Source organism: Diospyros lotus, chromosome 6 (assembly GCF_014633365.1).
Source record: "Diospyros lotus cultivar Yz01 chromosome 6, ASM1463336v1, whole genome shotgun sequence".
Taxonomy (NCBI): Eukaryota; Viridiplantae; Streptophyta; class Magnoliopsida; order Ericales; family Ebenaceae; genus Diospyros; species Diospyros lotus.
This window is the reverse complement of record NC_068343.1, coordinates 11803761-11818596: the sequence shown is the minus strand read 5'-3', so window position 1 is coordinate 11818596 and position 14836 is coordinate 11803761. Positions and strand designations below refer to the sequence as shown.

The following is a 14836-nucleotide window of genomic DNA, read 5'->3' as shown; positions in this document are numbered from 1 at the left end:
ATTTTTATTAAATAGTACAACCATACCATTAGATACGGACGGAAATAGAACTAAAATTCATATAGTCATCACTGTTACGAATTCAGATTAGTGATTGTTGTTATTTAAGCCCCATTTGGCTTTTTTGCTTTTTCCTGTCTAAATCAATATTTGATGGCGGAAATATCTGAAATGTACCATGAGTATCGGGCTTCTTCTGGAACATCATTTGTCAGCTCAGGACTTGATATTTGCATGAAAAAACTATCAGATTTGTTCAGAACACAAAAGACAGCGAGTTCACTCCACTATTAAGCACGGAAATTAGAAAGGATTTAAATAACCTATAAAGGCATAAAAATTCAAAATCAAATCGGCTAACTAAGTCCCAGTAGAGGATAAAAACAAATAATGAAGATGGATAATACAAATGGCCAGACTAACAGCAACAACGGCATGACAAAACATCCATGCATGTGTAGGGTTTCGACTTTTCGTCAAGCTCCTGTTGTGACGGCAGCGGTTCCAGACTGTATGTACCGTTTATTGTACAGCAAAAATTGTACAAATTTCTGCAGGCTCCTTTACTGTATGGATGCACTCTTTCAGGAATTCCCCTGCAGATCAATGCAAAGTTCTTCACTTGACGTTTTGCATTCAGGATCTTATTGACTTAATAGTGACACGACCGGGTTTAGGACATTTTCCAAATATTATGATTCTTATTGCCAAGGTTTCTTCTAAATGAATTAAATAATTCACGCATTAAAAAGCATGAAATAATTTGCACGTCGATCTCTCTCATTAACATCAGAAGGAAAAACAAATACTGACCTCAGATACGGAATGCGTCTCCGTCTTGCAAGTTCATATGTGGTTTGATTTGTTAACACAAGAAAGCTGCCATAAAGATTAAGAGGGAAAGAGAACTATTAAACACAAACAATGAAGAATACTCACAAAGAGCCATTGTTTCTAGTGTATCAAATGAAATTAGACAAAAATCTCCTCCCATAAATATGGTAATACCATCTCCATTAAATCAACTGAATTATGGAGTTAAAAATCCATTGTGCGTTATAATATTATAGCATCACAATCAACAGGCTGAACTTAATGTGAGCCAGTAGATTTTATAGAATTTTCTAACAGAATAGTTCAAACACCTGCACAACAGTCTAGGCCAAATCCTCTCTCACACACACCTACAAAGCATTATCACTAACAATTGGCCCAAGCAGCATGAAATTCCTGAATCACAAGCCACCATGCTTTAACTGAATTAACTTCTTAAGCCTAGTTCCCTGTAATCCTTTCAATTAGGGAAAAAAAAATGCTTCCCCATTATTTGTCTGGCAATCTATGATCCGTGTTGCCCCAAACAGAAATGCTAACAATGGTTATCAAGCATTCTACAGCACTGTCTTATTCTATATTGGAACTCATTGTTCCTATCAAGTTACCAGTTGTCCTAAAAGTTTAAGTTGTTCAGGGAAGAGCCCCAACAATCCATATCAAGCTTTTCAAGAGTTCCCATATTGGTGAATGAATACAAGCCTTCATGTCAAAACACCCAGATAGCATTAAGCTTTAACTTGGCAGGATTTCTGCATTATCACGTCACCTCATATGTTTCTCTTCTCATCCATCATTCTTCAATTAAATGGGCAACATCTCCTTTACAATGTTGCCCTTTATGGAAATTTTTAAAATACTACCCATTTTAAAAATCTTTTAAAAGATGTTACCTGAACCAAATCTTACACCTCAACACATCTTCCAGTGTGACAGTTTTTAGCCAAGGACCACTAGTGAGACCAACTGTTTCCAGTGCATCAGTGTTCTAAAACGCGCTAGGCGCTAGTCGGGCGTCAAGCTGGGGCCTAGCGCCTAGGCGGGGCCTAGAAAAACTGTTGATTTTTTTTATATTTTTCAATTTTATGATGTAACTTGATGTTATTTTTAATTAAATCAAAGTTAAAAGTGGTATGAAAATATATATGTATCTAATATATATATTAGATATACATCTAACATATAAGTAGAAAAAAATATATATATCTAATATATAAATAGAAAAGAAAACATATATGTATATCTAACATATAAATAGAAATAGAAAAAGAAAAATATATATATCTAATATATTTAACATATAAATAAAAATATATATATATCTAACATATAAATAAAAAAAATTAAATAACATAATAAACCCTAATACTAACACCCAACAATGCGAGAGAGAGAGAGACCCAACAATGCGCGCGCGTGAGCGAGAGAGAGAGCCGGGGGGGGGGGGGGGGTCGGAAGTGGAAGCGAAAGCAGAGATGGAGCTTGACGGCGTTGACGCAGCGAGGACGCGGCAACAAGGATGGAGCTTGACGGCGTTGACGCGGTGAGGAGGTCGCGATGGAGCTCGAGGCAACGAGGAGGTACCAGCGGCGTTGAGGCAGCAGCGACCTTGGGCTGAGAGGAGTATGAGAGGGCGACGGCTGAGAGTAGTAAAAGAGGCTTTGGAATCGACAAAAGGTAAAATTTAAACACAAAAATTAGGCATCCCAGGCGGTTAGGCGCCGCCACCGCCCGATTAATCGGGCTGGTGCCTAGAGGAGCCGCCTAGGCCATATTCGCGGCGAGCAGGGGCTGCCTAGCGCCTCACCGGCGCCTAGGCGGCCGCCTATGCCGATTTTTAGAACACTGCAATGCATTAAGCTCATTCTAAAAGTTTGCATTGGTTGACTTAAAGTGAACTTACTATATTGAAAGTCGCTTGTGAGACTGGCGGTTTATAAACTGCCGGTCTCACCAGCAATTCTCCCTCGTTCAGAAACTGCTATGCACATGGTAACTGAGGTGAAAGACAGGATAGTATTTTGTTAAATAATTTGGCCCAACTGGCAAATGTTTAAAAATTTTTAAAATTCCAGTATTTGAAGAGAAAAAAAAAAGATTCTCTATACATGTGCACTGGACATGGCAACTTAAAATAAATAAATCAAACAAATCTTGAGTATCTTCTGACCATGAATGCCACAAACCCTTTTTTCCCTGACCTCTTTCTGCTTTAATTGTCCTAAAACATTTCGATTCTAAACCAGCTAAATTAATGTCTACTTCTGAAATCATAGAACCAAACTAACTAAAATATGCCCGCATCATAACAGAACCAATAAACTGAACGTTGACTGAAGTAGCACTATTATACATGGCATTGACAGTACCAATTATTCTCATGGCTACAACAATGCAGAGCAAACTTTCAGTGATACATAAGATCAAAATCAATACAGGATGCCAAGAAGAAAAAGGGGTATATCCTTGAGGAAATAAGTTTTACCTATGGAACAGGACCAGCAGCAGCAGAAAGACAAAGCACATTGACAAAGTAACCAACAAGAAGATCATTATCACATCTATCCACCTGAAACAATTCCATTCCAGTATCTAAACTTAGATCGCATCAAAATAGCAAAGAGCAAGAGGAACTTAACAAGAATAGTCATCACAAAGATTGCCTCTATTACTTGTAGGCATCTTTCTTCCTTTTATTTATTTATTTCTTTATTTCTTTCTTTCTTTATTTTTTTTTTTTTTGGGGGGGGGTAGTATTGTGTTCATTTTCAGTTTTTTCTTTTCCATTTTCATTATTTTGAAAACAAAAACATAAAATGGAGTTTGATTGCTTGGTTTTATTTTCCAAAATTTTGAAAACTTTTCAAGAAAATAAAATAAGAAAAAGGTGCTCTCACAATTTTCCTTTTGTTTTTGTTTTCTTCCCCCCAGGGCCCCTTCCCACTGTCAAATTACCAAGGTGGTCAGAGGAGAGGTTGTTGGGAGCCCTTTGGCAATCATCAAGACCCCAGCCAGTACAATAAGAGTCACGGTCACCAGTGATGGGAATGGTAGGGAGAATAGGCAAAAATACAAAAAAAAAAAAAAAACTAAAGTAAAAACAAATCATAGTTATGAAACATGTTTTCCTTTTGTTAAATGATGACGAAAACTGAATATGAAAAAACAAAGAAATTGAAAAGTGAATAAAGTGGTTTCTGAATGGCCCTAAATAAACTGCTTTTCTATCACGTTAAATTTTGGCAACCAAACCCCCACCCCCCGCACGTGCGAGAGAGAGAGAGAGAGAGAGAGAGAGAACAGAACAAGAAACAACCAGTTATAATTTCTCAACTGATGAAGGTACCAGAGAGATATGCATACCATGCCTTTGAAATATTAACTTTTAGATACGTAATGTACAAGATACCAGTCCAAGTGCACAATCCTGTTTCTTCAAAGATGTACCACCTGCATATCCATTTGCAAAAAGAGTATATAATAATAATAATAATATAAAATGAAATGAAGAATTATTGCTCACAAAAAGTTTGTTCAACATAAGAGTCACAGGGAAACAAAAAATGAGAACATCTTTCCTAATATATACCTTTTATTTGGTTGGACCACAAAGTCCAAAAAGGATTATATTTTCCATATTCAGAACTTATTGCATATTAAAACTCCGCGATAGCAACAAAACTGGAACATATTTAAGAACAATGGCATTTACTATGATAACAGGGGCAGAAGGTTGTCACAACTCAAGGGTAGTTAGAAGGGTATTATTGTAATAAGGTTGTAGTAGTTAGTAGGAGGTATTTTGTGAGTTGTTAGGAGCACATGGGTGCTATTTTCCAGATTTCATTTACTGTGGAATAGCCTATAAACAGGCCCTAATATGTAGAGAAAGCCATATTGATGAATGAAGTGGATTCTTATCTCCCTAATTCTCTCTCCCTCCTTTAATTCTATCATCCAGTTTCTCTCCCTAATTCCAATCACAACCCTAGGAATGTGACAAATGTGACATTTATTTGTTGGGGGAAGAGGGGGGGGCATGACCCCTCCCTGCCCCTATTACCCTTAGCCAGTATGATTAGTTGTGTCATTTCATAAATGGAATGTTGACCACATTCAAAACATAACATAAGAAATTAAGTTTAGTAAAAATAAAAGTTACGGTGAAAAAAATCAAAGATCAAGGCCTTCCAAAAAAAGATCAGTTCATATCTCTTGGATCAATCATCCAAAAAGATGGATAGGATATTACCCATAGAATTAAAGTATGATGGTTAAAACAGAAAAATACGTTGATGTTTTGTGTGATAGTGTGATTCAATTAAACTAAAAGAACAATTTTATAACACAATTATAAGACCAACTTTGTTATATGAAACAAAATGTTTGGCAGTAACGTATCAACATCTGCAAATTTGAGCATAACAGAAATGATCATCAGAGAGAGTTATTATTATATGGCTTATATGGCTATAACTTGTATTTAAACTTCATTCAGGAGGGGAAAAGGATTATCAGAGAAGTTATTCAAAACCTGGGTTGTATTGTGAAGATCTTTGGGTTCTCTTCCTCCCTTAAATGAGCCCATTCAATTTGTCAAATAAGTGGGCAAGGCAGGAAGAAATCTCATCTTCCTAGCTGACAGTAAGATTTATGGATTAAATCTCCCTATTACAAGATCCTATTCTAAGGGACTACATCATAAACCCTTGTGGTTTGGGCCATTTCAAGGAAACCCTATGTGGTTTAAAAACATCTTTGAAAGCCCTTGTGGTTTTCTTCTTTTGCAAAACAACCCCCCCCCCCCCCCCAACACCAACTAACTCCATAGCCCAAATAAGTGTCTTTGATTTTGATTTGAATTATGAAAAATTAAAGCAACTCATGGGGGTCTGTGTGAAAATAGTCAAAATCACAAGAGGGTCTAGGTGGAATTTAGTAGAATTGAAGGGGGTCTATGCAAAAAGACAAAACCACAAGGACCTTCAAAGACATTTTTTAAACCATAGGGGATCTACATGCAATTTACCCTTGGTGGGTGTGGATATATGTTGCTAGATTTCTTTTTCTTTTTCTTGGGGACGGCGGGTTGTTTATAGGTCAGAAAATGTCACCCCGATGGACAGCTTAAGGTGACCACATGGAACTAAAGCTGCCACACTGCAACAAGGGCAATAAAGCTTAGAAAGCACCAAGAACGTAAGGACATGCATTTTTACCACCAACCACCAGCAGATGGTGGTTAAAAAGCTAATTAAAGTAAGAAGCAAGAAGAATACAACACAATAAAGGATGAAAACTCACCAAAATCGACAATGGTTACCCTGACCTACGCATGTTCCAAGCCAAACACAATGATGATCGAACTCAAGAACACATTTGTCGCAATCATGGCAATGCCTAGCTCTTGGGGGCTGTAACATGCCAGATGCAGAATTAACAATAACCAGAAGTAATTCCGAGTGTCAGCAACGACAGCTTCAAAGGAATTTGTAAACGCACATGCATAATTATTCTTGAGTTTGTAGATTTAATGATATTGGAATGCAGGAGTGTATGGCACAATTTCTGGCCACTGTTAATTTTCACAAGAATGCTGTTATGGGAAGCTTATATTCTCCTTGAAGGATTTTCGTCAAAAGGGACCAAGATATGAGAAAACATCAAAAACATGCATGTAAATAAACCAAGTCCACAGACTTCACAGTAGAATGAAATTCAAACTTTAGAATCAGGACAAGCATGCAAACATTAAAAATTATAGACAAAATAAAATAAGATAAATATGAAACTTTCACTAGTGTAAAATGTGAATTCACATGTCATGGCCCAATCCCATATTGGCAGTCAACTAAGGAGATCTTAAACCTAATTACTTGATCTTTAAGGGATCATTTCAGCTAGTACCTATAGATGAGAATATGTGGATTTACAAGTGGTACCAAAGTAGACTCAAAACAACTATCATGTGGATGTGAACCGAGTGTTTCAAATTGATTTATGACCTAACGAGGATGCCACGACCTAAAGGGGGGAGTTTGCCCCATATCAGTAGTCTATTCAGGAGGTCATTCCCTGAGAGTAAAGTTCAGTTAATACCTTTAGATGAGAGTGTGCGCTGATGCAAGACTAGTATTGTGTGGATATGTGTCAACAGAGTGTATGAGACCAAGACTGACATATGTTAGAATTATGACAATATGAGATATTCTTGCCTGGCAAGGATGCATGGCCCAAAATGAAGGAAGCTTGTCACGATCCAATCCCATTTCGATAGTTTATTGGATAGGTCTTAGGTATAATATGTTGTTCGGTCTCATGAACCCAAAAGAGTTAACTTTAGGTAACACTTTTAAATGGAGGCCTGTGGGGTCACAATATAGACAATAATATACTTCTGCATCATAGACACTACTCTGATAATCATATCGGTTACTAACTAAGCCAGAGGGCTTGGTCTATAAATACCCTCTGTTTTGATGGCTGCTTTAGTTCTCTTGCTTTTTTAGAGTAATTATTTTTCCTAAACCAATAGATTCATCTGTGGGGAGAATAAATAGAATGGAAGAAGTTTATAGCAAAAGAGGTCAAGGAAGATGGAAAAAAAAATAGTGAAAAGCTCTTAGGCATGACATAGAATATAATGATTTACAAGTTATATATTAGTGTATAAGGATGATTGACCAACTAAAATCAATGTAGCCAACTTCACCTAGTGGGATTAAGGCTCGGTGGCACTGTTTTGTTGGCTAAGTAAATTCTCTACTTCATCTTACTAAACATAGGACATAAGATTACAGAAAACTCACAACAGTGTTCCCAGTGTGTTTGCATATGTGCACATATGTGAGTTTGTGCAATGGTGATGTAGCAGATTCAGGTGTTGTACATAAAACATAGCTAGAAAAAATTACCGGCAAAACGTTACAGTAACTGCAAGTCAAGGACCTGCAAAAAAACAAGAGGAAATATGAAGTGATTAAATTGTGTTTAATTACAAACCTGATTATGAAAATTTTGGTTCATATCTTACAGTTGTGGAAAAAACTGTTCATTTTTTTATGAGTTTTAAGTTATAATCAAAATATTGAAAATCTAGCAGCATTGCAGAAAATTTCAAGGTACATGGACCTGACTACAATAATGTAAGGAAGAAAGAATACAATATTTCACTTTGAGAGCTGATATTACACAATGTCATGATCCACGTAGCAAGGAGGGGGAGATAGAGAAATTAAATGTAATAGGAAGGGAGAAATAGCTATTAGCAGTATAGGCGGTAGAGTATGCTGTAAGGGGGGTACAAGTTTGTTGCTGCTTAGGTGGGTTGTACATTCCCTAGCTGTAAGCGGTTAGCTGCACATGGGCAAGGATCAGCCGAATATATAGCTGGATTCCTTGCCCATGTGCGGCTAACCGCTTACAGCTAGGGAATGTACAACCCGCCTAAGCAGCAACAAACTTGTACCCCCCTTACAGCATACTCTACCGCCTATACTGCTAATAGCTATTTCTCCCTTCCTATTACATTTATTACTCTATCTCCCCCTCCTTGCTACGTGGATCATGACACACAACTTCAATTTTTGGCGGTCAAGTTGCTTAATTACTTAGTTAATATGGTCCCAGTATTATTAGCTACCTAACACAACATTTTTGTTGACTGTCAGTGACTCAAAAGAGTTGAAAAGCACTTTCTTCTAACTATTTATCTGTAGATATCAAACACCTACTATAATTTGTCACATGAACCAAGTACAGATATCAATAAGAAAATTGACATTTAATATATATACAATATTGCTATACTAATTAAACAAGTATTTTAAGTTAGAAAAAACTAATCACCATAGTGGTATAGAACAACCATTAGGAAGAAACAGTACTGCATTATACAAAAAAGAAGAGAAAAGCAGCCTCATTTCACCTAACCAAACACACTATGGTATATCCACAAATAACTTCCACCTGTATGGGTATCGACATCACTCCTTCACCTCTCCCCATTCCATGATGAGGGTTAACTGTTGATATTAGGACTCTCAAACAGGACCAACCCGAAGAGAATTCCCACTTGAATTCTTTTACACACTCACAGAATTAGAAACAATTGACATAACAGAAAGATAAATCAAACCAGCAAAAAGACGAGATTTATCTTGGTTCGGAATGCCTTTGGCAAACCTACATCCAGCAGTCAACACCCGACATAGCAGTCTTTATTCAGATAAATCGATCAGCACATCAAGCTTCTAACCCTCATCTATATCCCCGAGTACACACAACTCATTCTCCCAAGAATACACAAGACCAAACACTCAGCCTTTCTTTCTCAAGAATGAAATCACTACTCGATCACAGATGAAATAGAAACTCTCTTTTGGAATGCTTCTCGACTGCCTCACATGCCCTCTTATTTATAGAAGAGGTGGACATCCCCATATAACTAACTATTATTGGGATATTACAATTAGGCCCCCCCGAAATACTAAGTAATTACACTTGGTAACCCTAATTGATCCAATCTTCCAGCCGATGCATCTCCAATATTTTACTGATCTTCTACCGCACAGACTCTAGGCAAACACAACAATTCTCCACCATTTTCCTTGAGTTCTTCACTCGATCGCCCTGAACCTGCTCTCATCTAGAATGTAAGACAAAACACTGATCATATTAGATACAAAGAACATTAAGAATGGATAAACAATGCTGTAATTTATACATAGGGACAGCTTTGGTAAACATGTCAACTGAATTTTCTTCTCCTGCAACTTTTATTAGGGTTATCTCCTCCTTCTCAAGAATTTCCCTAATGAAATGATATCTAACATTTATGTGTTTGGTTCTTTCATGGTGTAAAGGATTCTTAGCCAAGTGAATAACACTTTGACTATCACACATTAGCCTAACCTTAACATCTATTCCTAATAGTTCACTAATGATTCTCTTAAGCCAAAGACCTTTTATTGCTTCAGTTACAACAATATACTCTGCCTTGGTTGTGGATAATGCCACTACCGATTGCAGGTTTGTTTTCCAGCTAATGGAAGATCCCCATAGCTGAAATACATAACCTGTTGAAGACCTTCTCTTGTCAATATCTGCAGCAAAATCTGCACCTGTGAACCCTAAGATGTAAGGTTTTCCTTCTAATTTACCTCCACCATAAACCAAAGCCATACCTAAAGTCCCTTTAACATACCTAAAGGTCCATTTTACAGCATCCCAATGAGCCTTACCCAGATTGGCCATAAACCTACAAGATACACTCATAGAATGGGCCAAATCCAGTCTTGTATAGGCCATGTTGTACATTAGGCTCCCAACCGCATTAGAGTAAGGAATCTTACTCATTTCCTTAATGCCTTCTTTATCCTTAGGAGACTGCTCATGTGATAATTTAAAGTGTTGGGCAAAAGGAACTGATACATTCTTTGCATCACTCATGTTGTATCTCTTGATTAACTTGCTAAGATAGGATTTTTCAGACAAAATTAGCTGCCTATGCTGCCTGTTCCTTTTAATCTCCATGCCTAATATCTTCCTAACTTCTCCTAATTCTTTCATCTCAAAAACTGATTTCAAACTCATTTTTAGATTCCTGATTTCCCTAGCTGATTGGCTTGCAATCAACATATCATCTACATATAAGAGAAGAAGATATATGGATACATTATTTGGCATATGCATAAAATAGACACAGCTATCATATGAGCTCCTCTTAAACCCTTGGAACAACATAAATGAGTCAAATTTCTTATACCATTACCTAGGGGATTGTTTTAAACCGTAAAGAGATTTCTTAAGAAGACACACTAGTACTTTCTTTCCTCTTACCTCAAATCCCTTTGGCTATTTCATAAGAATATTTTCCTCTAAATCTCCATGTAGAAAAGTTGTGGTGACATCCATTTGTTCTAAAATTAAGTCTTGATGGGCTGTGATTGCAAGTAGAATCCTTATTGAGGTGTGTCTCACTACGAGTGAAAGTACCTCATTGAAATCTACACTGGCTACTTGAGTAAAGCCTCTAGCCACTAGCCTAGCTTTATACCTAAGCTTATCTTCCTTCCCAGCACCTTCCTTAATTTTATATATCCACTTACAGCTAACAACCCTCTTTCCTAGGGGTTTTTCTACAAGAACCCAAGTATTATTCCGTTTAAGAGAGTCCATCTCAGATTTCATGGCTTCTTACCACTTCTGAGAGTCTCTGGACCTTATTGTTGCTTCATATGAAAGGGGTTCCTCCCTTATTTTTGTCACAGCACTTGACAGGGCATAGGAAACTAGATCAGAATAGCCATATCTTACCGGAGGTTTGGAAACCCTCCTCTTCCCATCCCTAGCAACATTGTACCTTTCTGGATCAGGAGGATTTTTTTAGCAGAAGGATGCTTCATAGTCATCCTGCTGACTTGGAGAAAATTCTCCATACCCTTCATTTTCTTCTAGAAGGTTTACGTCCTGATCTTGAGGATTATCTTAGCCTCTATCTAATGGTTCTTTAGGTAGATCTACATCTACTGATTTTTCTTTCTCAACATCCTTTGATTCTTCCTTTCCCTCAAAGTCTTTTATGTTAGATCCCTCATCAAAGGTGACATCTCTACTCACAAAGGTCTTAGGCATATTTGGATCTAAACTCCACAATTTATAACCCTCAACTCTTTCCGGGTATCCTATAAACAAACACCTAATTGCTCTAGGGTCCAACTTGCCTTGCTTAGAGTGAGCATAAGCTATACACCCAAACACCCTAATATGATCTATATTAGGCTTGTGACCAATCCACATTTCATAAGGAGTTTTAAACCCTATGGCTGCAGATGGTGACCTATTAATAACATAGGCTGCCGTAGATAATGCTTCTCCCCAAAAAGATTTGGAAAGCCTAGCATGACTAATCATGCACCTAACTCTCTCTAAAAGAGTTATGTTCATTCTCTCAGCCAAACCGTTCTATTTGGGATTTCCTGGAACCGATAGGTGTCTTAGGATACCATCTTGTTTACATAGGTGGGCAAATTCCTTATTGCAAAATTTCAAACCATTATCAGTCCTAATGGTCTTAATTTTGCTTCCTTTCTGATTTTCTATCATGGTTTTCCAGGTTTTACAGGTTTCAAAAGTTCTATCCTTAGATTTTAAAACATAAACCCAAACCATCCTAGAATAATCATCAACTATGGATAAGAAATACCTAGCTCCATCATGAGATAAGGTTTGGAAAGGGCCCCATAGATCAGAATGAATATATTCTAGAGGGGCCTTAGTGGAGTGAATAGCCTTTTTAGGAAATTTAACTTTTATAGATTTTCTAAATATGCATGTTTCACATTTGTCTATAGCTGTAACCTTTCCAGCACTTAAAATCCCATGCTTAGCCAATTCCTTAAGTCCTTGCTCACTAATGTGAGCCATCCTATAGTGCCATAACCTAGACTGCTCATAGGATTTTCCCTCTCCTAATGCTGACTCTCCACACACTGTGGATGCTTGCAACATATATATGCCATTTTGAAGGATAGCCTTCATGCATATGAGGGACCCCTTTGCTACCTTAAGGACTCCACCAACTCCTCTAGGAGTAGCCGTTTTTGTCTAATTCTCCAAGAGATATCAGATTTCTCTTCAAGTCTGGTACATATCTTACAACTGACAATGTCCTGATTATTCCATCATGCATTTTGATTTTCACATCCCCAACTCCCTTGATTTTGCATTCCTGTTTGTTTCCTAGAAGGACTTTACCCCCATCTAAGTCCCTAAAACTTAGGAACCAATCCCTATGAGGTGTCAGGTGGAATGAACAACCAGAGTCTAATACCCAAGCCTGCTTATCCTCGATATTTGACACAATAAGTGCATCAGCAGTGTCATAATCAAATTCTCAAATTGAGGATGAAATCTCAACATTCCCTTTATTCTGAAATTCCCTCTTTTTCTTAGGGAAACTCCTTTTAATGTGACCTTCTTCGTGACATAAGAAACATCTTACAATTTTCTTACCGTTTCTAGACTTTGATCTAGACCTTCCCTTAGTCTTTTGATCCTTCTTTTCTATCCTTGACCTAGCTGTAAGAGCATCTCCTATAGAATTCCTGACTTCTACCTTTTGTTGAAGTTCTTTGGAGTTTAAAGCTCCAATAACATCATCTAGAGACAGATTTTCTCTTCCATGTTTTAATATGTCAACAAAAGTCTCATAAGATCTTGGTAAAGAATGTAAAAGGACAAGAGCCTTATCTTCATCGTCATACTTTATATCAATGTTTTCTAGATCTAATTTCTAAACACAACTTTGTAAAGTCATCTATATGATCTTGTAGCTTCTGGCCTTCTCCCATTCTAAATGAGAAAAATCTGATTTTCAATAACAGTTGGGTGAAAAGAGTTTTAGTCAAATATAAAGTCTCTAACCTATTCCATAAAGATAGGGCAGTGGTCATCTTGGAGACCTCCCGTAGGACCTTATCACCAAGACTAAGAATCAAAGTATTATAGGCTTTTTCATCTATTTCTTCCCTCTGCTTACTATATTCTTGTTTCTATTCAGGAGTACTAGATTCGGGTAATTTTTTCTCTTCTTCTAATGGCCCTTTCAGTCCTAGATTCCCTATAAGCGCTTTCATCTTAATTCTCCAAAGGTCGAAATCATTTTTGCCAGTGCCATAATCAGAACTAATGTCTAACAAATTCAACAAGAAATTATCAAGAAAAAGTAACAAGAAAGCTTATCTTGGTTGAAGAATGGCTCTGATACCAGATTGTTGATATTAGGACTCTCAAACATGACCAACCCGAAGAGAATTCCCACTCGAATTCTTTTACACACTCATAGAATTAGAAACAATTGAGTAATCAAAACAAAACAAAATGAAATATGACATAACAAAAAGATAAATCAAACCAGCAAAGAGACGAGATTTATCCTGGTTCAGAATGCCTTTGGCAAACCTACATCTAGCAGTCAACACCCGACAGAGCAGTCTTTGTTCAGATAAATCGATCATCACATCAAGCTTCTAACCCTCATCTATATCCCTGAGTACACACAACTCATTCTCCCAATAATACACAAGACTAAACACTCAGCCTTTCTTTCTCAAGAATGAAATTACTACTCGATCACAGATGAAATAGAAACTCTCTTTTGGAATGGTTCTCGACTGCCTCACATGCCCTCTTATTTATAGAAGGGGCGGACGTCCCAATATAACCAACTACTATTGGGATATTACAATTAGGCCTCCCCAAAATACTAAGTAATTACACTTGGTATTTTAACCCCAATTGATCTAATCTTCCGGCCGATGCATCTCCAATATTTTACTGATCTTCTACTGCACAAACTCTAGGCAAACACAACATTAACATTCCCATCCTACATAAATATAGCTCCCCAAACTTTTTCTATAATCTATATTCTTCTTCCTCATATCAACAGAAGTAAACATTAATATGTTTGAAATAAAGAAGTATCATGAGCTAGTGGCAACTGTCCACTGAACCTGGTAGGCGATGCACCTGTGACAAATCATTGAAAGTTGAAAATGTAAATTTTTACCTTGCCCCCATGTTTTGCACCACATTTCCAACCCTAAACCCAATCAACTTGGCTTTTCTTACAAAAAGGGTGTTCTCAATACAAGAGGCTCGTGTTTGCAGGCAAGCTGTTGTCACTACTAGTGACAATGGCTATCTCACTGACTTAGGATTAATCAGTGGATAGCAATAGAAAGGCTGGGAAGAAAGGAAGGAAGAAGGAACAGAGAGAAGTAGGGAGATAGCAAAAGAGAGAGAGAGATGTTGATTGCCAATAATATTCTCGTTAATAACCTTGAGGGTCTAGGAGGGGTATATATACCCTCTAGCATGGACGCTGCTATAGCAAATTCCTTCTTGTAATCGGTTATGACAACCGGTTTGTAAGGGCTCTCCTAGAATATTCTCCTAGTAACAAACTATTACAATTGGAATTTAAAGCAACAATCAT

General features: G+C 37.2%; 1 protein-coding gene across 4 annotated transcripts in view; it reads right to left on the bottom strand.

Annotated features, from left to right (window-relative positions):
* Window positions 1–177: 177 nt before the first annotated feature.
* Window positions 178–14836, bottom strand: part of LOC127803294 (protein S-acyltransferase 10) — a 36410-nt gene continuing 21751 nt past the window's right edge. For 2 of the 4 annotated variants that reach the window (XM_052339416.1, XM_052339417.1), the window contains exons 7-12: window positions 7749–7782; window positions 6139–6248; window positions 4198–4284; window positions 3320–3403; window positions 814–879; window positions 178–596 (exon numbers count right to left, since the gene is read on the bottom strand). In XM_052339416.1, the coding sequence (XP_052195376.1) occupies window positions 419–596; window positions 814–879; window positions 3320–3403; window positions 4198–4284; window positions 6139–6248; window positions 7749–7782 (559 nt within the window). In that variant the 3' untranslated portion in view covers window positions 178–418. The remainder of the gene's footprint in view (window positions 597–813; window positions 880–3319; window positions 3404–4197; window positions 4285–6138; window positions 6249–7748; window positions 7783–14836) is intronic. The other 2 variants (XM_052339418.1, XM_052339419.1) reach the window with 1 other exon arrangement.